We start from the raw sequence: 19,100 nt of genomic DNA, 5'->3' as shown, positions 1-19,100 counted from the left end.
TCTCATATCACCATCTTGGAATTATCCAATGGCAATCTTACATTCATTTGAGTCACTTTGATTGTTTAAGTCTGTGTCTCTGTAAGACCATAAGTTTCATGAACGCAGAGGACCTTGTAGGTGTTTGCTCACCATCATCTTCCCAGACTTCCAGAAAACCACCTCTCCTAGATCCACGGCAGAAAGAAATAAGAATGAGCACAACTAGTGTTCCTCTGTGAACATGGTCTGAGCCAGTCACATTGTCCCCAGGGGTCATGCTTGAACACCAACTTAAATGCTACTGGACTTGGTTGAAGCACCAACCAATGGTACAAGATCAACTCTGATGGGTTGCGGTCCATTGGGGTGAAATAAACAAATCGGGAACACATTTTTTAGACTGTGAAACTCATTATGATGATTAGCCTATTTAATAAGCGAAACAGTGATTCCCTCAGGGCAGAGAGAGCGTGTCTGTTTCGATCATTACTCCGCACACAACTCCTAGAAAAGGGCTTTGGCACTGCTGGATGAGTGACAGACAGAATGAATGGATGGATAGAAGAGTTATCATTTAAGATATTAAGAAGATGAGGGGCAAAGAGGTGAAGTGACTTGCTGGAATGACATCAGTGAGCCAAAGCAGAGCCGGAATCAGGGATGTTCCCACTGCCTCCTGCCCCCATCCGCTTGGGATGGTTTATCAAGGCAGCCTCCCAGGGACAAGAAGTGTCAGAAAAGACTGAGATGGCCTCTGTGCTCAGGATCTTGGCCTCTTGAAGTGTTTGAATGACATGACTCAAATTTCCTCCCGCTGTCTGGATGGGAAACCAGCTCTAGAAGAGATGGACTGACTGTGGCCAGAATCCCTAGCCCTGGGAAATCCAGCCTCTGGCCAGCCACGCAGCTGGCACTGGCGTCTCAGACTGGGTGTGGGGGACCATGACCCTGTTTATGAACAGACTCCACTGGGCCATCCAGGCAGCACCAAGCAGGCCACCAAGATACAGCTGCCTGGGCCAGGGGCACTGGGACCAGGGATAGACCTGACAGAAACCTCTGGGCATGGCTCAGCCACGTGAGTCTCACTCTCCCCTCAAATCAACTTCCTCGTTCATTCATTCATTCATTCCAGAGGCTGTCATATGCCAAACACGCCTTTGCGCTGGGGTCCCTGAGGTTGGTGCCATTTTCCTGCCGTCTATGGCTGCGCTCTCCAATACGGTAGACCTGAGCATCTGAAGTGTGGCTGGTCTAAACTGAGACACGCTCGAAGTATAAAATACATCACGGATTCCAAAACCTTAGTACCAAAAAAGGAATATAAAATATTTCATTCATACTTTTTATTGTATTGAGCATATACTGAAATGATGATATTTGGGATAGATCTGGTTAAAGAAAATATATTTTTAAAATGAATCTCAGCAGCGTCTTTTTACACTTCTTACTGTGACTAATTAGAGAAATGTTAGTTTCATCCATGGTTCACTTCATATTTCTATTGGACAGCAACGTAAGGAGAGGCTGATGGGCAAGTTCTAAGCTGGGGGTGAGGGTGACGTTACTAGCTGGTCCAGGTGCCGAGGGAATCCCAAAGGACACTTAGCCCAGACTGTGAGGGGCGGGGGTGGGCGGTGAGAGCAGCTTCCTAGAAGAGGAAGCTGCATCTAAATCAACAGACAAATCTGAGTTAGTTCCAGGACCAGGGCACTGTGGGAAGGAACTGGGTTTATACATCGGCACAAAGCTGAGAAGTCCAGATGTGTCTCCAGTGATGGGAGTGAGGGAGGCAGACAAGGGGAAGAGGAAGCAACAAAGCCAGAAAGGGCAACAGACATCAGCTCTCAGGAACTGAGTCCAGGGCTGTCCGGCAGAATTATAATGTGAGCCACACGCAAAGTTTTAAATTTTGTAGCAGCCACGGGCAGAAAAGTAGACACAGGTGAAATTAATTTTAACTATATGTTTTCTTTAACCCAGGCTATTAAAAAGGCTATTGTTTCAATATTTAATCAATGTCAAGGAGAGAGTTTGCATTCTTTTTCATTATGATTGTCTTTGAAGTGTGCTGTGTATTTCCCAGCACACCACAGTTTGGACCAGCCACAGTTCAAGTGCTCAGTGCCACACGCGGCTAGTGGCGACTGTAATAGGCAATGCCACATCCGCTAGACTTTTCTCTTGAATGCAGTGGGGAGAGGTTCTAAGCAGAAGGGTGCCTTAGACAAATCTCCCTGCCAGCCATAAGGGAGACCAGTAGCTTTCTGGAGGCTGTCACGACCATCTTCTGTACCCTGTCACCTACCCAGGCGCCTCAGTTCATAAACTGTTAACTTGGGAGCAAAATCTCTCTTTGCAGACTTTACCCTTTGATGATGTTATTGGAGGGAAGTTTTGGGATGCAGACAGCAGAGCCCCATCTTGGGTTTTTCCAGAGTCCTGAAAAGGGCAACTTTCCCTCTCTCAATTCCTACGTGGTTCCCACACCATTCAGAGGGCGACCTGCGACAGATCCCTGCGATCTTTCATCCTTGGGTTTCTCCTCTGTTGAAACTCTGATGCCTATACTCACCTAAGAGTATAGGTGCAGATAAAATGAAGCAAGATATGTAAAATGCCTCACACTGTGCTTCATAAAGAATTGATCAAAAAATGGTAGTTTCTTTCCCTCTGAGAGTTGACATAAAAGACTCTTCACATCCCCAAGAGCAGCCCAAGAGGATGTAAACTCAAACAGCGTGACTGGGGATCAGACTCCTAATCCTTTCTCCAACCCCCATATAACGAAGTTCAAGGAGTCAGTCCCTTTCAGAAAGAAATGTCCCCAAAATATGCAGGTTACAGACAGCCCAGCAGGGAACTTTTTTCGAGCCTCTTCGTCAGCTTTAACTGGTAAGAAAACAGCTTTTCGGTTTCCCTGGGCTCTACCTTATTGAAGAAGCAGTTTAAAAACTGTTCCTAATCTCCAAGGAGTTTCCAGGTGCTTAATGACTTGCCAGGGTAAGAAACAACTGAATTCTGGGAAACCATTATGTGAGAATCAAAGGAAGCAGCATGATCTGGGCACAACTGGGAAAAAGCATTGGTTTTTGAAGTCTGCCAAATCTGAGTGTGAAGCCCATTTCTGTCGCCAATAGTCATGTAGTCTTTGGACAAATTGCTTATGTCTTTGAGAACTAAGGTACTTATCTGTAAAATGGGTATAATATGTATCTTGCAAGATAAGAATTATACATTCAAGGTAACAATGTATTAATTATCTATCACTGCATGACAAATTGTCCCTAAGACTTATTGGCTTAAACCAACTTATGATCTCAGTTTCTGTGGGTGAGGAATCTGGGTAGGGCTTAGCTGGGTCCTTTGGCTCAGAGTCTTTCCCAAGGCTGCAATCAAGGTGTCAGCCCAGGCTGTGATATCATTTCAAGGCTCAATTGAGTAAGGATCTGCTTCCAGGCTCTCTCATTGCCTGTTGGCAGGATCCAGGGCCTCATAGGCTTTTGAACTGACGGTGTCAGTTCCTCACTGGCTGTTGGCTGGAGTTCTCCCTCCATTCCTTGCCATGTGGGCTTCTCCATAGGGCAGCACACAACATGGCAATTTGTGTCATCAGAACAAGAAGGCAAGCATAGCACAGGGAGATCAGCTCTGTGCTTTGTGACCACCTAGAGGGGTGGGATACGGAGGGTGGGAGGGAGACACAAGAAGGAAGAGATATGGAGACATATGTATATGTATAACACACCATTGTAAAGCAATTATACCCCAATAAAGATGTTAAAAAAATAAAATAAATAAAAACATGTCAGACTTTAAAAAAAAAAAGAAAAAGAAGGCAAGAAGAGTCAGAGAAAGAGAGAGACTGGAAGACAGAAGTCACAGCCTTTTATTTTTAACTGGTAAGAAACTGATTTTTTGATGATGGCCATTCTTACCGGTGTTAGGTGATACCTCATTGTAGGTTAGTTTTGTTTGTTTTTAATTATTTCTTTATTTTCATTTTTGGCTGCGTTGGGTCTTCGTTGCTGCGCGCGGGCTTTCTCTAGTTGTGGCGAGCGGGGGATACTCTTTGTCGTGGTGCTCGGGCTTCTCATTGCGGTGGCTTCTCTTCTTGCGAAGCATGGGCTCTTGGCGCATGGGCTTCAGTAGTTGTGACACGTGGGCTCAATAGTTGTGGCTCGCGGGCTCTAGAGCGCAGGCTCAGTAGTTGTGGTGCACGGGCTTAGTTGCTCTGTGGCATGTGGGATCTTCCCGGACCTGGGCTCGAACCCGTGTCCCCTGCACTGGCAGGCAGATTCTTAACCACTGCGCCACCAGGGAAGTCCCCTCATTGTAGTTTTGATTTGCATTTCTCTAATGATTAGTGATGTTGAGCATCCTTTCATGTGTTTGTTGGCCATCTGTATATCTTCTTTGGAGAAATGTCTATTTAGGTCTTCTGCCCATTTCTGGATTGGGTTGTTTGTTTTTTTGATATTGCGCTGCATGAGCTGCTTGTATATTTTGGAGATTAATCCTTTGTCAGTTGCTTCATTTGCAAATATTTTCTCCCATTCTGAGGGTTGTCTTTTCGTCTTGGAAGTGACACTTTGTCACTTTTGCTGTATTCGGTTGGTTACAAGCAAGTAGCTGGGTCCAGCTCACATTTAAGGGGAGGGGACTACACAGGACTGTGAGTCCCAGGAGGTGGGTGGGAGCTGTTTTAGAAGCTGTCTGTCAGGAGATTTAAAGATTCTCAGTAAATAGTAGCTGTTGTTAAGACTGAATACAAAAGCACTTGGAAAGCAACGTTCATCACAGAAACAGGAGAAATCTGGATTATGTATTAGGGTGAGGAAACTCAACAATCACATGACATTGTCAGTCTATAAAAGAGGTTGATTCTAACCAATGCTCGCTTATCCAAAGACTGCATTTAAAGATACATTTAGGGACTTCCGTGGTGGTGCAGTGGTTAAGACTCCGTGTTCCCAATGCAGGGGGCCCGGGTTCATTCCCTGGCCGGGGAACTAGATCCCACATGCTTGCAGCAACTAAAAGAGTTCACATGCCGCAACTAAGGAGTCCACGTGCTGCAACTAAGGAGCCCTCCTGCCACAACTAAGACCCAGCGCAACCAAATAAATAATACATATGTTTAAAAATTAAAGAAATAAAGATACATTTAATTTATATCAAACAGCGGTTTGATAATACGCTACCAGATAACAATGTTTGGACATTAGAATTAAAAAGCACCCATTCCCCCTACGTAATGTTTTATCATATATCCAAATCCCTTTCTAGTTATTTTAGAATGCCCGTGTTTTTATGGGGATGTAAATAAAAATATGCATCTCGATTTTCTCATTTAACAATATTATAAAGACATTTAATCCTGCTGTACATTCTTTATAATTAGCACTTTAACAGCTACAAATCATTTCCATTCAGTAGATAAATGTCAGAGCCATGGTTTACTTAACCATTCCCTTATTCTGTGACATATAAGTTGCTTCAATGTTTTGCCATTGAAAGCAATCGAGTATCTTTTGCGTGGTGTTTTTTCCCCATAATTTGAATTGTGTCTTTAGGATAAAGTCCCAGAAAAGCAATTCGAATACGCACATTTTAATGGCTCCGTCAAGTTTTTATTCAAATGGGAAAATGGCTTTGGTTTTTATATAAGCAAACACTGCTCCATCAGCCCCAGACTGAGTTCCTCAAAGGCAGACACCCTAGCTTACTTTAGAAAACAAATTTTTTTAACTATAGCATCTATAATTCGACTGTACTTCAATAAAAAATAAATTTAAAAAAAGCAATCTGAAAAAAAAAAAAGCAATCTGACTCTGTAAAAGATGACATAACTAAATCTATCTGCATAACAATAATTGAATGGGAGAAACTTGCCAACTAAAAGAAAATACTTTCAGATATAGTTTTAAAAAACTAAACGGACTTCCCTGGTGGTGCAGTGGTTAAGAATCCGCCTGCCAATGCAGGGAACACGGGTTCGAGCCCTGGTCCGGGAAGATCCCACATGCCGCGGAGCAGCTAAGCCCATGCACCACAGCTACTGAAGCCCGCACACCTAGAGCCCATGCTCCGCAACAAGAGAAGCCACCACAGTGAGAAGCCTGCGCACCGCAATGAAGAGTAGCCCCTGGTCGCCGCCACTAGAGAAAGCCCACGCACAGCAACAAAGACCCAACGCAGCCATAAGTAAATAAATAAATTTATATTAAAAAAAACTAAATGAAAACATATGCTATCAATAAAAGATATGCCTAAAATAAACCGTAGCATCTAGCCTATAAGCAACATGTAGTGAATATTTGTGCACTGAATGAATGCATGAACAAAAATACTTAAAAATCCAAGACTTAAGGAAAAATATTTCAACTAGATCTATCGCTTTTTTTAAAATCAAGAGATGTTGCATTTCCATTTAGATTTCACTAAGAGATGTGGAGGACTTACCCATGCCAAGTGCTGGCATTCTGTTGTCCTTTCCTTATTTTATTTTATCCTCACAGCACCCCCTAGAGTTCATTTTCCATACAGCAACAGAATGAAATGCTCAAAGGCTACATCAGATTACATCACACACCTGCTTTTCTCAGAGGGTCCCAGGAGGTGTCTATGTACTGATATTTGTCTGAGAAGCTCCCATCACTTGAAAAGAAACAGAAGGTCCTCTTCACTGGGGATAATACTAGTTCTGGGGAAACCTCTGCTTAGGTGGAAACAAAATTTCCACTCAATAACCAGGAACCATGGGAATTTTCCTGAATGTAGTTCAGCCTCGGTGATGGGTCATTTTAGCCAAACTACGAATCAGAGTTATATAACATTGAGGTAAGCAGGGCGAAAATGACCCTTGAAAAGTAATTTAATTGGTCAAAATTTACTCTGGCTAATGTTCCTGGCCCCTGGGCAGCATGTTAACTCTTGGAATTCTATAGGACCCTCCTCCCCCAGCCTTTTTTTTTTTTTTAAAGAAATGTTCATCTTTTTATTTCTGGAGCTATCACTCTCATTTTTTAGACTTAGGAAACCGAGTCGCTTGCATAAGAGCAGAGAGTGTGAGTGATAACCAGAATTTATTTGCACGCGCTTTTGGAAACCATGGCTAGTTTAGCTGCTAAACTTGGACCGCCGCGCCCCCTGGTGGACAGAGCGTGGTTTGGTTTTTCCAGGCCCTGTTGCCACCTGGGCGACATCTCATCTAACTGGAGCTTTCTCTGCCTGTCTCTCAGGTGAAGGAGGCCATGCAGCGGATCCACGACCGAGGGAACATTGGAAAGTTAATTCTGGATGTAGAAAAGACCCCGACTCCGCTGGTGAGTCAAAAGCAGAGGGATCCATTCAGTTCAACACCAGAAGTTTTATCCGGTGCAGGCACAGGTGGGATGGAGGGAAGCACGGGAAGCCCTCTGCCAGGCTGGGGCTGGTGGGGGGAGACCAGAGGTAATGAAACGCGTGTGCAAGTGAGGGATTAGTCACAAATGGGGTGAACGCTAATAAAGAAAGGAAAACGCTTTGGTGAGAACGTTTCAGGAGCAATCTGAAGTCAGGAGAGGACAAGACCACACCCGTGTTGAGTACACCTGCTCACTCTTGGCTGCACGAGTGGGAGGAATTCCTGGTAAAATTTAATAAATTCACATTCAGATGCCCAGCAGGATGACGCCAACTGCCTCCAAAATGCCTCCTGATGGGCCCATGGCTTTCGTTTTCTCTTACCAGGACAATACCCTTACACGCAGGGACCCCACGAGGAGTGAAGCAGGTCATACTCACATCCCAGACACTCTTGCAAGGGTCCCTTGAGGGGCTCTGCAGTGTGGCGGTCGACACAGAGACTGCCACCAGACTGCACAGATCCAGAGGTTGGGCAGGTGGACATCCATCCACAGGCCACACGTAGAAATGGGACACTGCAGCCGTGGATCCGGGCCACAAAGAAGGGCTCGCAGTAGGGGGTCTGTTCCCATTAGGGAAGTCTGGGAAGGCTTCCTTGAGGAAGCGGGCTGAGCACAAAAGGAAAAGCAGGCATTGAGTAGACAGGAGGGTGGAGGGATGGCGCTGCACGTGCTGTGGCCGAGAGGGAAGTCTGGCTCCAGATCAGCCACGCGGTACGGGCGGGGGACTGAGATTCAGGAGATGATTCCTGTTGGTAAGAATAAGTGGGGAGAGCAGAGGTTGGGGGGCTCGAGGGAAATTACCTAGCTCGGGTCTAGGAGCAAGAAGAGAAATCCGAGGCACCGTTCATGAAGGGGGCTGTAAATGGACAGGATTGGGATGTTCTGAGCATCTGTCGTGTGCTCAGCAATTTGCCAGATGCTTCAAATACATCATTTCCCTTTGTTTCACTTGGCTCCCATGACAACTTTATGAGGCAGGTGGGTTTATCCTCGTCCTAATGATGGAGGAAATGGAGGCTTAGAGAGGTGTGACAAGTGTGCCAGGTACTAGCAATGACAAGAAGGTAGGTGGGTAGGTAGATAGATGGTAGATGGATGGATGGATGGATGGATAGACAGGACCAGAAAGAGTCCACATCTTCACAGAAAGGACATTCCCATGGGGGAATATAGACAACAAAGTGGATAAACCCACATTTGTTAATAGTGTTCTTCTGGCTCGTACAAAGTGACAGCATCAGGATTTGAACCCTGGCCGGTCGGTGCAGTGGACCGTCTCTGGCCATGGCAGGGGCTTGGGTTATGCACAAAATCGGACCTCCCTGGCTTCTCCCCTGCTCATGTGTCCCCCACTGTCCCCCAGTGGTCCCCAGCAGAACTGAGCCCAGCTGCCCATGGCAGGACCTATTAACATATCCCGTGCCAGCTTCCTTGCCTTTTCTGTCTCCTTTCCTCACTCCGACCTGTGCTTCCTGGGATCATCTCCCCAGTTCCAAGCACTTGCAGTCAAATGCTTCCTCAGAGTCTGCCTCTTAGGGCACCCAACACAAGCCACCTGGCACCACACTGCCTTCCTGAGGAATCAGGTGACCCTAGTGTTCAGCCCTCAGAGAAATCGTTCCCAAGGGCCTTCATCAGATGCTCGAAGAAGGCAGGAGACAGATTGCAGAACCCTCTAAAAAGTCCCCTGTTGAATTACAGATGGCCAATGACAGCACAGAGACCAGCGAGGCGGGCGAAGAGGAGGAGGACCACGAGGGTGACAGTGAGAACAAGGAGAGGATGCCCTTTATCCAGTAACCCGGGACCCAGGCAGGAGGATGTGAAGGATGCTCTGGAGAAAGAGGAGCCGGCTGAGAAGACTCTTCTGTGCCCCAGTGAACAAATGCTGTAGTACAGTGTGTGCTGTGTCTGTCTGCTGTCAGCTGAGCTAAAAAGCTGTTGATCACTGTTGTTTTTGAAATTAAGTGCCAATCCCATTCCATGCAGTATTACGTCCTTCCCCCATCTGTGTGTTACACTCTCCCCACTCCCCTGTTTCAAAACCATCCACCTTTGGGTCCTTCTCGACAGTTCTAGAACAGCCTTGCAAAATGATACAAGTCCACAGGTCCATTGCTTAAGAGACCAGACATGGGCAAAGGCGAGTTTGGATTGAAAGGGGTTATCACAGAGCCCTGTCCTAGAATTCTTCAGGCCAATGACACTTTTTGCTGCCAGCCGCCCATGCTTCCGACAAGAGCGCTTGCCAAGTTGGCTGGCAGCAAGAGGGTAGGCCAGGAGATGTTTTCATAAGCCCGTAAGTTAGGATCTCTCCAAGCTGTACTGTCCTACTTCCCACTGAAGAGGCAACCTCCTCCTTACATTCAATCAGGTGTTTCACGGCCAGAAGGTTAAACCAACCTCCCCTCACCCTCTGATGCTTGATTCCTTCACCGGTTCTTAACCATAAACATGGGGAAATAGATGTGGATATTTCAGGATAGAAGATGGGTCAACAGCCAAAGTATGAGGACCAGCCACAGAGATCCCTCCTCTGAAACCACATCTCATGAGCAAAATCCTCTCCCCGCCATATATGTTTAATTTTAAGAAAACTCACCAGGTGTGGGACTATTTCAAAGTCATTACTGAGACTCGCCTATGTTTGCACACTGGCCATTGGCATTACCGATTTTGCTCTTTTCATTTCCTGGGACTGAATAGCAGCCTTTACCTTGGATCCCCCAAGAAAGATCTCCTTTGTAGACCATATTTGGGGGAAAAAAATCAACGAGTATCTTTCTTCTGGCCAAAGCGTGTTCCAACGTGTCACAAACTCTAGCGATACAGAAGTCGGTGTTTAGTACCTGACGCCAAATATGTGTTCCTCTCCTCTGAAATATAAAATTATGGTGCAGACTCTTTGCAAGGCCCTGCTTTTTGGAAATCCGGTACCAAATTACTTGACTGCACACCCTTGATTAATTTCCCAGTTCCCAGACTCCTAAGAAGCCCACCCCCCGCCCCACCGCACTTGACATGGCTTGAGGTGAACAGTTGCTCTGGAGGGGGGACGAGAGGCCCAGTGTCTCCACGGGGCAGGGGGTGGTGCGCCTCACCACCTCTTCCCAGTCCTGTTGGCCCAGAGGGTGGACTCCGTCGCTCACAGACCAAACCGGAGACACAAGGAGCCCGCAGGGTTAGCAGCCCAACCCACTTGCGTTCTGGAAGACTTCCGAGGGCTCCTGCATTGCCCGACCTCTCCACCAATGAGCCTCAGGGTACACCCCACACTTCCCCCAAGTGATGTCAATGAATGCATTTCAGCAACTACCTGTTTTATTCCCTAAGTCCACTGGTAACAAAGGTCACCTCATTAATCATGCTCTTTTTTTCCTATCCTAAGCTTGTGATGATGACTTATTTATGCCAAATATTTATCTGAAGGAAGTGTCTCCTCATTATGAATGTACATGTAAGCTATGAAGATGAGAAAGGGTGGTGCCATCTGATGAGCAGAGGGATGAGAGCATCTCAAAAGAAGACGCCAACATCAACTTCTCTTCTAGGGGTCATTTAGAAAGATAACGTAGAGGTTGTATCCCCCCAACAGGTTTGCTAAATGCAGTACTACTGGTCATGTTTTTCCCATAACCAAGCCCTCAGTGAGGTCTTAAGAGGAACCGTTACCCAAGTGACATTCCTAGTGAGCTGGCCAAAGATGGCATTTTATAGGGCTGGAGGAACAGAGACCCACTGGCCATATCAGGCCTTTTATTTGCCAGGGGAGATGGAACTCTCCATTCAGAATCCAAGCGGCCTTTGTTATGTCCAGAGGATTAGCATGAAAAGACATTCTTCCCCAAATCTTCCCCAACTATAAGGTTTAGACAATAATCACAAATTATGCTGGTTAGTTAAAGAAAACCCTTTTGTCTCCTTGGGATACAGAATGAGAAGAGAAAACTAGTGTTTGACCAATAAGACCAACTTATGCCATGAAGAATAGGGGAAAAAAATTAAAGTATCAAAATTAACTGTTTAACACACTCTCGTTCGAAGCGTCTTGTTTGCTGTCACTTGACTGTTTTTCTGAAGGAAGTACATAGAACGTCTCAGGTTGCCTTAAAGGAACTGTGAAGGCTTCTCAGTAATTTACGTTTGATCGGAGGGAACTGAAACATTGTCTAACGTATTTGTGGCTTTAGAGCTTCTGTTATATTGTGCCTACAAAGCAAATTATGTTTACATAAAAAAATATAAATAAAGTATTCAGCATAGCATAACCTCGCCTGGCATGTGTTACTCCACATACATAGTTGTTGCAAAAATGGTCCCACTATTAAAACGCAAGGCATGGGTGAATGAAAAAGAAAATATAAAAAACATGTCATAGAAGAATCTTCAGATGAGAAACTAAAGGCTATATACAGAAAACAGGAGTCAAGATGAAAGAAGCCTTTAAAAATACATTCAGCTTCCCTCAAGCAAGAAAAAAAGACACCACTAAATAAAAGAACTATTAAAGGCATCATGTAATAATAGTAATGATAAGAATAACAATAATTATAATAGTATTTATGATACCTACTATATGCTACTAAAAGATATATATGTGTATATACATATATATGTGTGTGTGTGTGTGTGTGTGTGTATGTATACTCTCTTACCCTCCCAACAGCCCTGAGAGGTGAGGTTTACCATTACGCCCATCTTATAGGTGAAAAAACTGAAGACTGAGGTTCTGCACTAAGACCACACAGCTAGGAAGTGATGGAGCCAGGATCTGGAGCCAAGGTAGAATCCATGCTCTTAACCACCCCACCATGCTTCTTGGCTTAAATAAGGGTAAAATACAATGCATTTCAATTACCAACCCTTCTCACTACAAACTGTTCAGGGATTCTCTTTCCTCTGATTTCAAGGATATGTTTATCCATTTGTTTTGCTTTGTAGCAAATAATATGCACATCAAGAAGCATTTTTTTGTCTGGCCCTCGATCCAAGTGCTCAGTGAAGTGCTGATTTCAAAACTCACACACCTCAACCATTTTCCTTTTCATGACCCAACATCCTCAAGGTTATCAAAGAGATGCACAAAAGTGAATCTCCAAGGGCAAAGATTTCATGAAGGAGGAATTCATGATTAGGGAGGCTTGGCTGTATTTACTATATTTCTCAGCAGGAAGCCAAAAAAAATTAGAGCTAGGTCCCATGTCAATAAAACACCACATACATAAACCTGAATTTACAAGGTAGAATGGTTAGTCCCCTTGTCAGTGAAATTCTTATAAGATCACTGTGCAAAGGATTTTCCCATTACGTTCTCATTTAATGCTCATGTACTCCGTATAAGGCTCATGGCCTCACATAGCCAGTGGTGGTGTGCTGTCACATGTAAACACAGTCCAGCAAGAAAAACTGGAATCTAAACTAAAATCCACATCTTCCCTTATAACTCTGAGAGTGGGGAAGAGGTCTTGCAGTTGGGAACAAAATTCTTTTCAGCCATGTGGGTGAGGTTAGAGCAGAAATGGAGGTAAACCTTTCAAAAGCCATCTGGGGCAGAAGGAAACATTAGTGTGAAAGCAAGGAGGTGGGAACGTTGAAGGGCATAAAGGAAGACAGGAGAGGAGAACAGTAGGTGAAGTACACTCACGTGGAAGTGGAGCGGAGCTGGAGAAAGGCATGATGGGAAGTCCCAACCGGGCATGGAGGTCTCTGAATGACAAATGAATAATCTTGGATTTCCATGGGAGGGAACAAGGATGTGCAATGGTGTGACATGACAGCTTGCGGGTGTGGCAGGTGATGACAAAGAGTAAATGTAGCGTTCAGTGGGAGGAGGGATTATAAGATGAGCCTGAAGGGGGTGCAGCGATAGCGTCAAGTTCCTTGATTCCTTTGCCCCAGTTTGGGTCCTCCAGAATCAGACACTGAAACAAGGATTTGAAAGTCTCCAGTACTGGGAGGTGATCCCAGGAAGCATGGATTGGGGAGAGGGAATGCAAAACAGGAAGGGAAGGAGCCACTTCAGCGTGGGTTGGTGAGTAGGTGACCACTGTGGGAGACCATGGAGCTGTCCCCCTTGGTGAGGAAGGTGTATTTCTCCCTTAAGTTCCAAGCATCATTGGATGAAAGTGACTCCTAACAAGCATATTGGTTCCCTGATGCTCTTCCACCTTGTACAGCAGGTCTAGAGGAAGGGCAGAAATGGACACCAAGATATGTCACAAGGATTCAGAGAGGCAATGTTAGGGGGCAGAGTTGGGCACAAAGTAGGGAGGGGCCAACTCTGTGATGGAAGGTGATGTCCAGGAAAGTGTTCGCGGAGGAGGTGACGCCTGAGTGCAGTCTTTTAAGCTGAGTGGGTGTTGTTCATGAGAATGAAAGCACACAGCATAGTGCCTGGTACCTAGTGAGCACGATAAACATTAGCTTCCCTTCCTTACTCCTGTTTGCCAGGGCTGGGAAAATGGGATGCTTAGGAAATATTCAGTAGCTTCCTTTAAAAAAAAAAAAAAACAGATAATATACAGACCTCAATATTTCACTTCCAGGTTTGCTTGTGGGATAAGAAATAAATTATTATGGACTAAATGTGTCCCTCCAAAATTCACAGGCTGAAACCCTCCCCCTCCCCCACATGAAGGCATTAGAAGGTGGGCCTCTGGGAGGTAATCAGGATTAGGTGAAGTCATGAGGGTGGCACCCTCATGAATGGGATTAGTGCCCTTATAAGGTCATGAGAGACAGCTTGCTTCTCTCTCTCTCTCTCTCTCTCCTGTGTGGATAAAAAGATATTGGCAGTCTGCCACCCAGAAGAGGCTCTCTCAAGAACTTGACCGTGCTGGCACTCTGATCTCGGAATTTCTGCCTCCAGACTGGGAAATAAAGTTTTGTGGTTTATAAGCCACCCAGTCTATGATACTTTGTTAGAGCAGCCTAAACTGTCTAAGACATAAATGTTTTTGCATTCTCTGTCTTGAGCAGAATGAGCAGAGTTCCTATTACCAGCCAAGCAAAGATGCTGGGAAACATGTCCTATGGGTTATTCAAATTGGCTCCCAAACACCCAAACACGGGAGTGACTCAGATAGGGGTGAGTGAAACCCCAACATACCATGGGCATATGCACCCACATGTGCAGAGACTGAGAGCACAAACTCTGGAGTCTTGCAAACTGGGAATCAAAAAAATTTGGGCAAATTGCTTGGCATTTGAGCTTTCCCATACTGAAATGGGGAGGATCATATTGTCTATGTCCTAGAATCATTATGAAAACCAAATGTGAAAGTGTGTAACCAGATTGAAACCATGACCTACAAGTTCCAGTCTAAAATTCAGATGGCAGATGCTTTCAAAACATGGTTTTTCATTCACATCAAACACTAATCAAATACCTAGCGTGTTCTCAACACAATAGTTTTAGTGTTTTAGCAGGAAGAATAAATACAGAGTCTCTTCCAGCCATTCAGGAGTTTACCACTGAAGGATGTAACAACAGTAAGTTTTATCTTGCATGCAAATGGCCATTTAGCCTGCCTTGGCACTGAGAGCTGGTGTGGGCTGAGCAGTGAACAGCGCTGTATCTGATGAACAACGTCCACCAGGAGCAGGGGGGAAAGCGGTCCAGGAGAAGAAACCATCTTTAGGCACATTAGAGGGAAAGTGCAGGGCAGGACCATGGAATGGTCCATTTAGCTGTCACGTGCACCAAGAGAAGAGACAAAAGATTAATAAGACTGGATTATAGAAATCTACTAATAATGCCCCTTCAAAGGTTCTGGATTTTGTACTAAAAGCAAAGGGATTAATCCAGGGATTACTGGAGAATGTGCTCAAGTAAGAGGAGACCATGGGAAATCTCCCCCAAATGAACATCATTATTTTACTTGGTCCATTTTGGGGAGGCAGATCAGATGCGGGGGGCATGTTGGAATCACGGTTCTTTAGCTAGTCCCCCAAAGCCTATCCGTAGTCTATCTGGTCAAGTGGCCACTAAACTGGCATGAGTGGGAGAAAAAGAACACCTCACCCTTCCAGGAGTGAAACAATGAGGGCCTGGTGAAGCAGGCTTTTTCTGGAGAAATGGGGACATGTCTATGGGAGGCCCCCAAAAAGTAAATCACTACCTTCTGGAGCTGGGAGTCAAAACCAACATAGGACAACGACCCATGGGGCGTACTCACAAACGCCCATGCTCAAAAACCTTGGAATCAATTTCAAAAACCTGTCCCAGCTTAGAGTTTGGAGATTTCCATAGAGTGAAATCGAGTCAAGGCAAAGCATGACAACAAAACTAACCTTTACTGAGGATTTGCTATTTGCCAGGCATTTTACAAGTACTCTTACTGAATCAAAACAATACCCTGAAAAGTAGATATCATCCCTGCTTACAGATTAAGGACATTAAATTCCAGAGAGGTTAGGTAGCCTGCTCATATTCACTCAGTCGCAAAGTAGAGTTCTGTCTAGAACCCAGGACTCCATATAATAGAAAGGTTTCTTCCCAGAAGCTGGGGAAGACAGGGACTAGCAGTTCCAACCTAACATCCTCCTGGTGAGGTGTTCCCTCCTCTCCTCTCCTCTCTCCTCATCACCCCCTCCCAAGGACAAAGACCTTCCTCTCCATTAGCTCTGGTGTGAATCAAGGTACTCTCAGGAAGGCTCTGATTAGCCAGCTTGGGTCACATGCGCATCCATCAACCAATCATTGAAGCAGAGGGATGGCTATTCTGATTGGCTAGCCTGGGTCACGTGCCCACCCCTGTGACTGGTCATGGTAGGTGCAGGCAACCTGATTAATATCCCTACCTGAACCCCATCAGGTGGCAGAGAGGTAGATCCCCATAGGACAGTATGCTGCACAGTTAAAACTGTGTCCACTGTAGATAGTCTACTGAGTACTTATTGTGCACTGGACACTGCTTTTTTTGTTTGTCTGGTTTGGTTTGTTTCTTTTTCTTTTGTTTTTAGTTTTATTTTCTGAACACTGTGGGAGTCACCACTGACACCTCCCCACACTTTGTCTTGGTTCACCTGACACCAGAGTCCACTGCAGCTATAGACAGTTCCTGGCAAGCTGACTGCTTCCCGCCTCCAGTACCACAGGGCACAGTGTGCCAAGGTAACCCAGAACTACTGTGGTGGGGACTGGGGGCGGGGGGAGTAACACCCCCCAGGCAGCCTCAGCCGTGGAGGATGGGAGATGGTGGATAAATGCCCGGATTCCCTGTCCATGTTCCACACAGTATCTGAAGGGTCCCCTCAGTGGGGTCAAGCCCAAGGTGCCCACAATGGTGACTTATTCATTAGCAAGTCCACTGGCTTTTCTTCCCTCCTTACCTCATTCTCCCTACACCCCCCACTCCTGCTTCTTGAGATCACGTTCCAAATAAACTACCTGCACCCAAGTCCTCATCTGGGGGGGCTACCTCAGGGGAACCCAAATGAAGACAGCATTCTGCATGTATTAACTTGTCAAAGACTCATAACAACCCTATAAAGTAAGTGATACTATCCTTACTTTACTGATGAAAAACGAAGCCAGGGATTTCCCTGTTGGTCCAGTGGTTAAGACTTGGCGTTTTTACTGCCAGGGGCCTGGGTTCAATCCCTGGTCAGGGAAGTAAGACCCCACAAGCCACACAGCGCAGCCAAAAAAACAAAGAAACAAACAAACAAAAACAAAAAGAATATATATATATATATATATATATATATATATATATATATATATATATATATATATGAAGCCAGAGAAGTTAAATAAAGTGCTCCAAACTACATATAGCACTGAGTTTCCAGAATTTGGGACAAGACATCAAGCTCTCTCTAATGCCCAAGTCACTGAAAATGCACAATATCACTTAACCAGTTGGAAAAAATTATTCAAAAGCTAAGCTAGAGTCAATTAAAATGACTTCTGGGACCAGCCCTTCTTAGCTTTTCAAAAGCCTACCCATGGAGTGAGAAGGGATTACTGCTGTTTTGCTGACTCTGGAGCCTTCTATCCAAGGCCAGCAGGATGGGGCCCAGCAACCCTGATGAGTTAAAGGACTGTGCTGTGAAGGAGGGGAAAGACCATCACACAATTGCAGTAAAGTTGATCTCTTCATCCTTTGCAAAAACAGCACAAATACCTATATACTGAGCCCAGGCTCAGGTTGACTGCTGATGGTAAGAGCTGGTTTGTCTATTGTCTTTGGGGGCAGGAGTCGGAATATCCCAATGATCCTTCGAGATTAATCAATAAACAAGGCAGGAAGTCAATGCACCATCAAATCGACACTGAGTGTTTAATTATTAACTAGATGAATTAAGAGTATATCAAACGCTCCCATTCTCACTCAGGATCTCTATCTCTGTCTATCTATCTATCTATCTCTAGTAAGGTAAATAATATTAAGGTGGCTCAATTAAATTGTACAAATATTTACTAAGCTTTGCCTACGTGCATGGCCCTGTTCTATGTATTGTGAAGGATTCAGAGATAAATGCAGCCTGGCCACTGCTAGCAAAGAGCCCAGTGAGTGAGACAGGGACACCAATAGCCAGGAAAGGCTAGCAGCCTAAAAGGGAGAGATGCAGGGGGCTCTAGGGTGCAAAACTGGGAGAGGTGATATTTAGGCCAGGGCTAAGACAGTTTCTATGGGATGGAAGTAAAGGGACAGTCCAGGTTTTGCCTGCCAATAACTGACTGCACCCTACTTGTAGCATGGTGGTCAAAATCAGGGGCTCTGAAGACAGATGGCCTGAGTTTGAATCCTGACTCTTACAGCTGCATGACCTTGAACAAGTGATTTAATCTCTAGGCCTCTGTTGCCTCCTCTGTAAAAGGGGAATGATAACATTAAGATGTTATCACGTTGTGGTATGTATTAAAGGAGTCAATAGGTGCAAAATGCAATTGTCAGTGGCACCGAATTTTCCTTTGGGGAATGACGACGCCCTTTATATGTTGTGTTGAGGGTCCTGTGAATCAAGGTGCCCTGTTCTCAGACTTCCCTGGTGGCACAGTGGTTAAGAATCCACCTGCCCATGCAGGGGACACAGGTTTGAGCCCAGGTCTGGGAAAATCTCACATGCCACAGAGCAACTAAGCCCGTGCACCACAACTACTGAGCCTGTGCTCTAGAGCCCATGAGCCACAACTACTGAGCCTGCGTGCCACAACTACTTAAGTCCACGCACCTAGAGCCCGTGCTCCGCAATAAGAGAAGCCACTGCGATGAGAAGCCTGTGCACCACAATGAAGAGCAGCCCCCGCTCGCCACAACTAGAGAAAGCCCACGCGCAGCAACTACGACCCAACGCAGCCAAAAATAAAATTAAAGAAAAAAAAAAGAAAGGTGTCCTGTTCTCCTCTAGCCAATGGGATTCATGACTCAGGGAAGGCCAAATGGATGTTGACCAAGTAAGTAATTTTTTTTTTTTTGCGGTACGTGGGCCTCTCACTGTTGTGGCCTCTCCCATTGTGGAGCACAGGCTCCAGACGCGCAGGCTCAGCAGCCACGGCTCACGGGCCCAGCCGCTCCGCGGCATGCGGGATCCTCCCAGACCGGGGCACGAACCCGTGTCCCCTGCATCGGCAGGCGGACTCTCAACCACTGCACCACCAGGGAAGCCCCTAAGTAAGTAATTTTTAAAAATATTTATGTATTTAACTTAATTAATTAATTAATTAATTAATTTTTGGCTGCGTTGGGTCTCAGTTGC

The 19,100-nt window shown here is 45.4% G+C and overlaps 1 protein-coding gene across 1 annotated transcript in view; it reads left to right on the top strand.

The window, feature by feature from the left end:
* Window positions 1-9,194, top strand: part of VAT1L (vesicle amine transport 1 like) — a gene marked incomplete at both ends in the record, with an annotated part of 151,262 nt that extends 142,068 nt beyond the window's left edge. The window contains 2 exons of the mRNA XM_079723869.1: window positions 7,227-7,310; window positions 9,096-9,194. Coding sequence (XP_079579995.1) covers window positions 7,227-7,310; window positions 9,096-9,194 — 183 coding nt within the window. The remainder of the gene's footprint in view (window positions 1-7,226; window positions 7,311-9,095) is intronic.
* Window positions 9,195-19,100: the final 9,906 nt, after the last annotated feature.

This window comes from Hyperoodon ampullatus, assembly GCF_949752795.1.
Source record: "Hyperoodon ampullatus genome assembly, chromosome: 18".
Taxonomy (NCBI): Eukaryota; Metazoa; Chordata; class Mammalia; order Artiodactyla; family Ziphiidae; genus Hyperoodon; species Hyperoodon ampullatus.
Note: the sequence above shows the minus strand (reverse complement) of the source record. Positions and strands in the feature narration are given on the sequence as shown.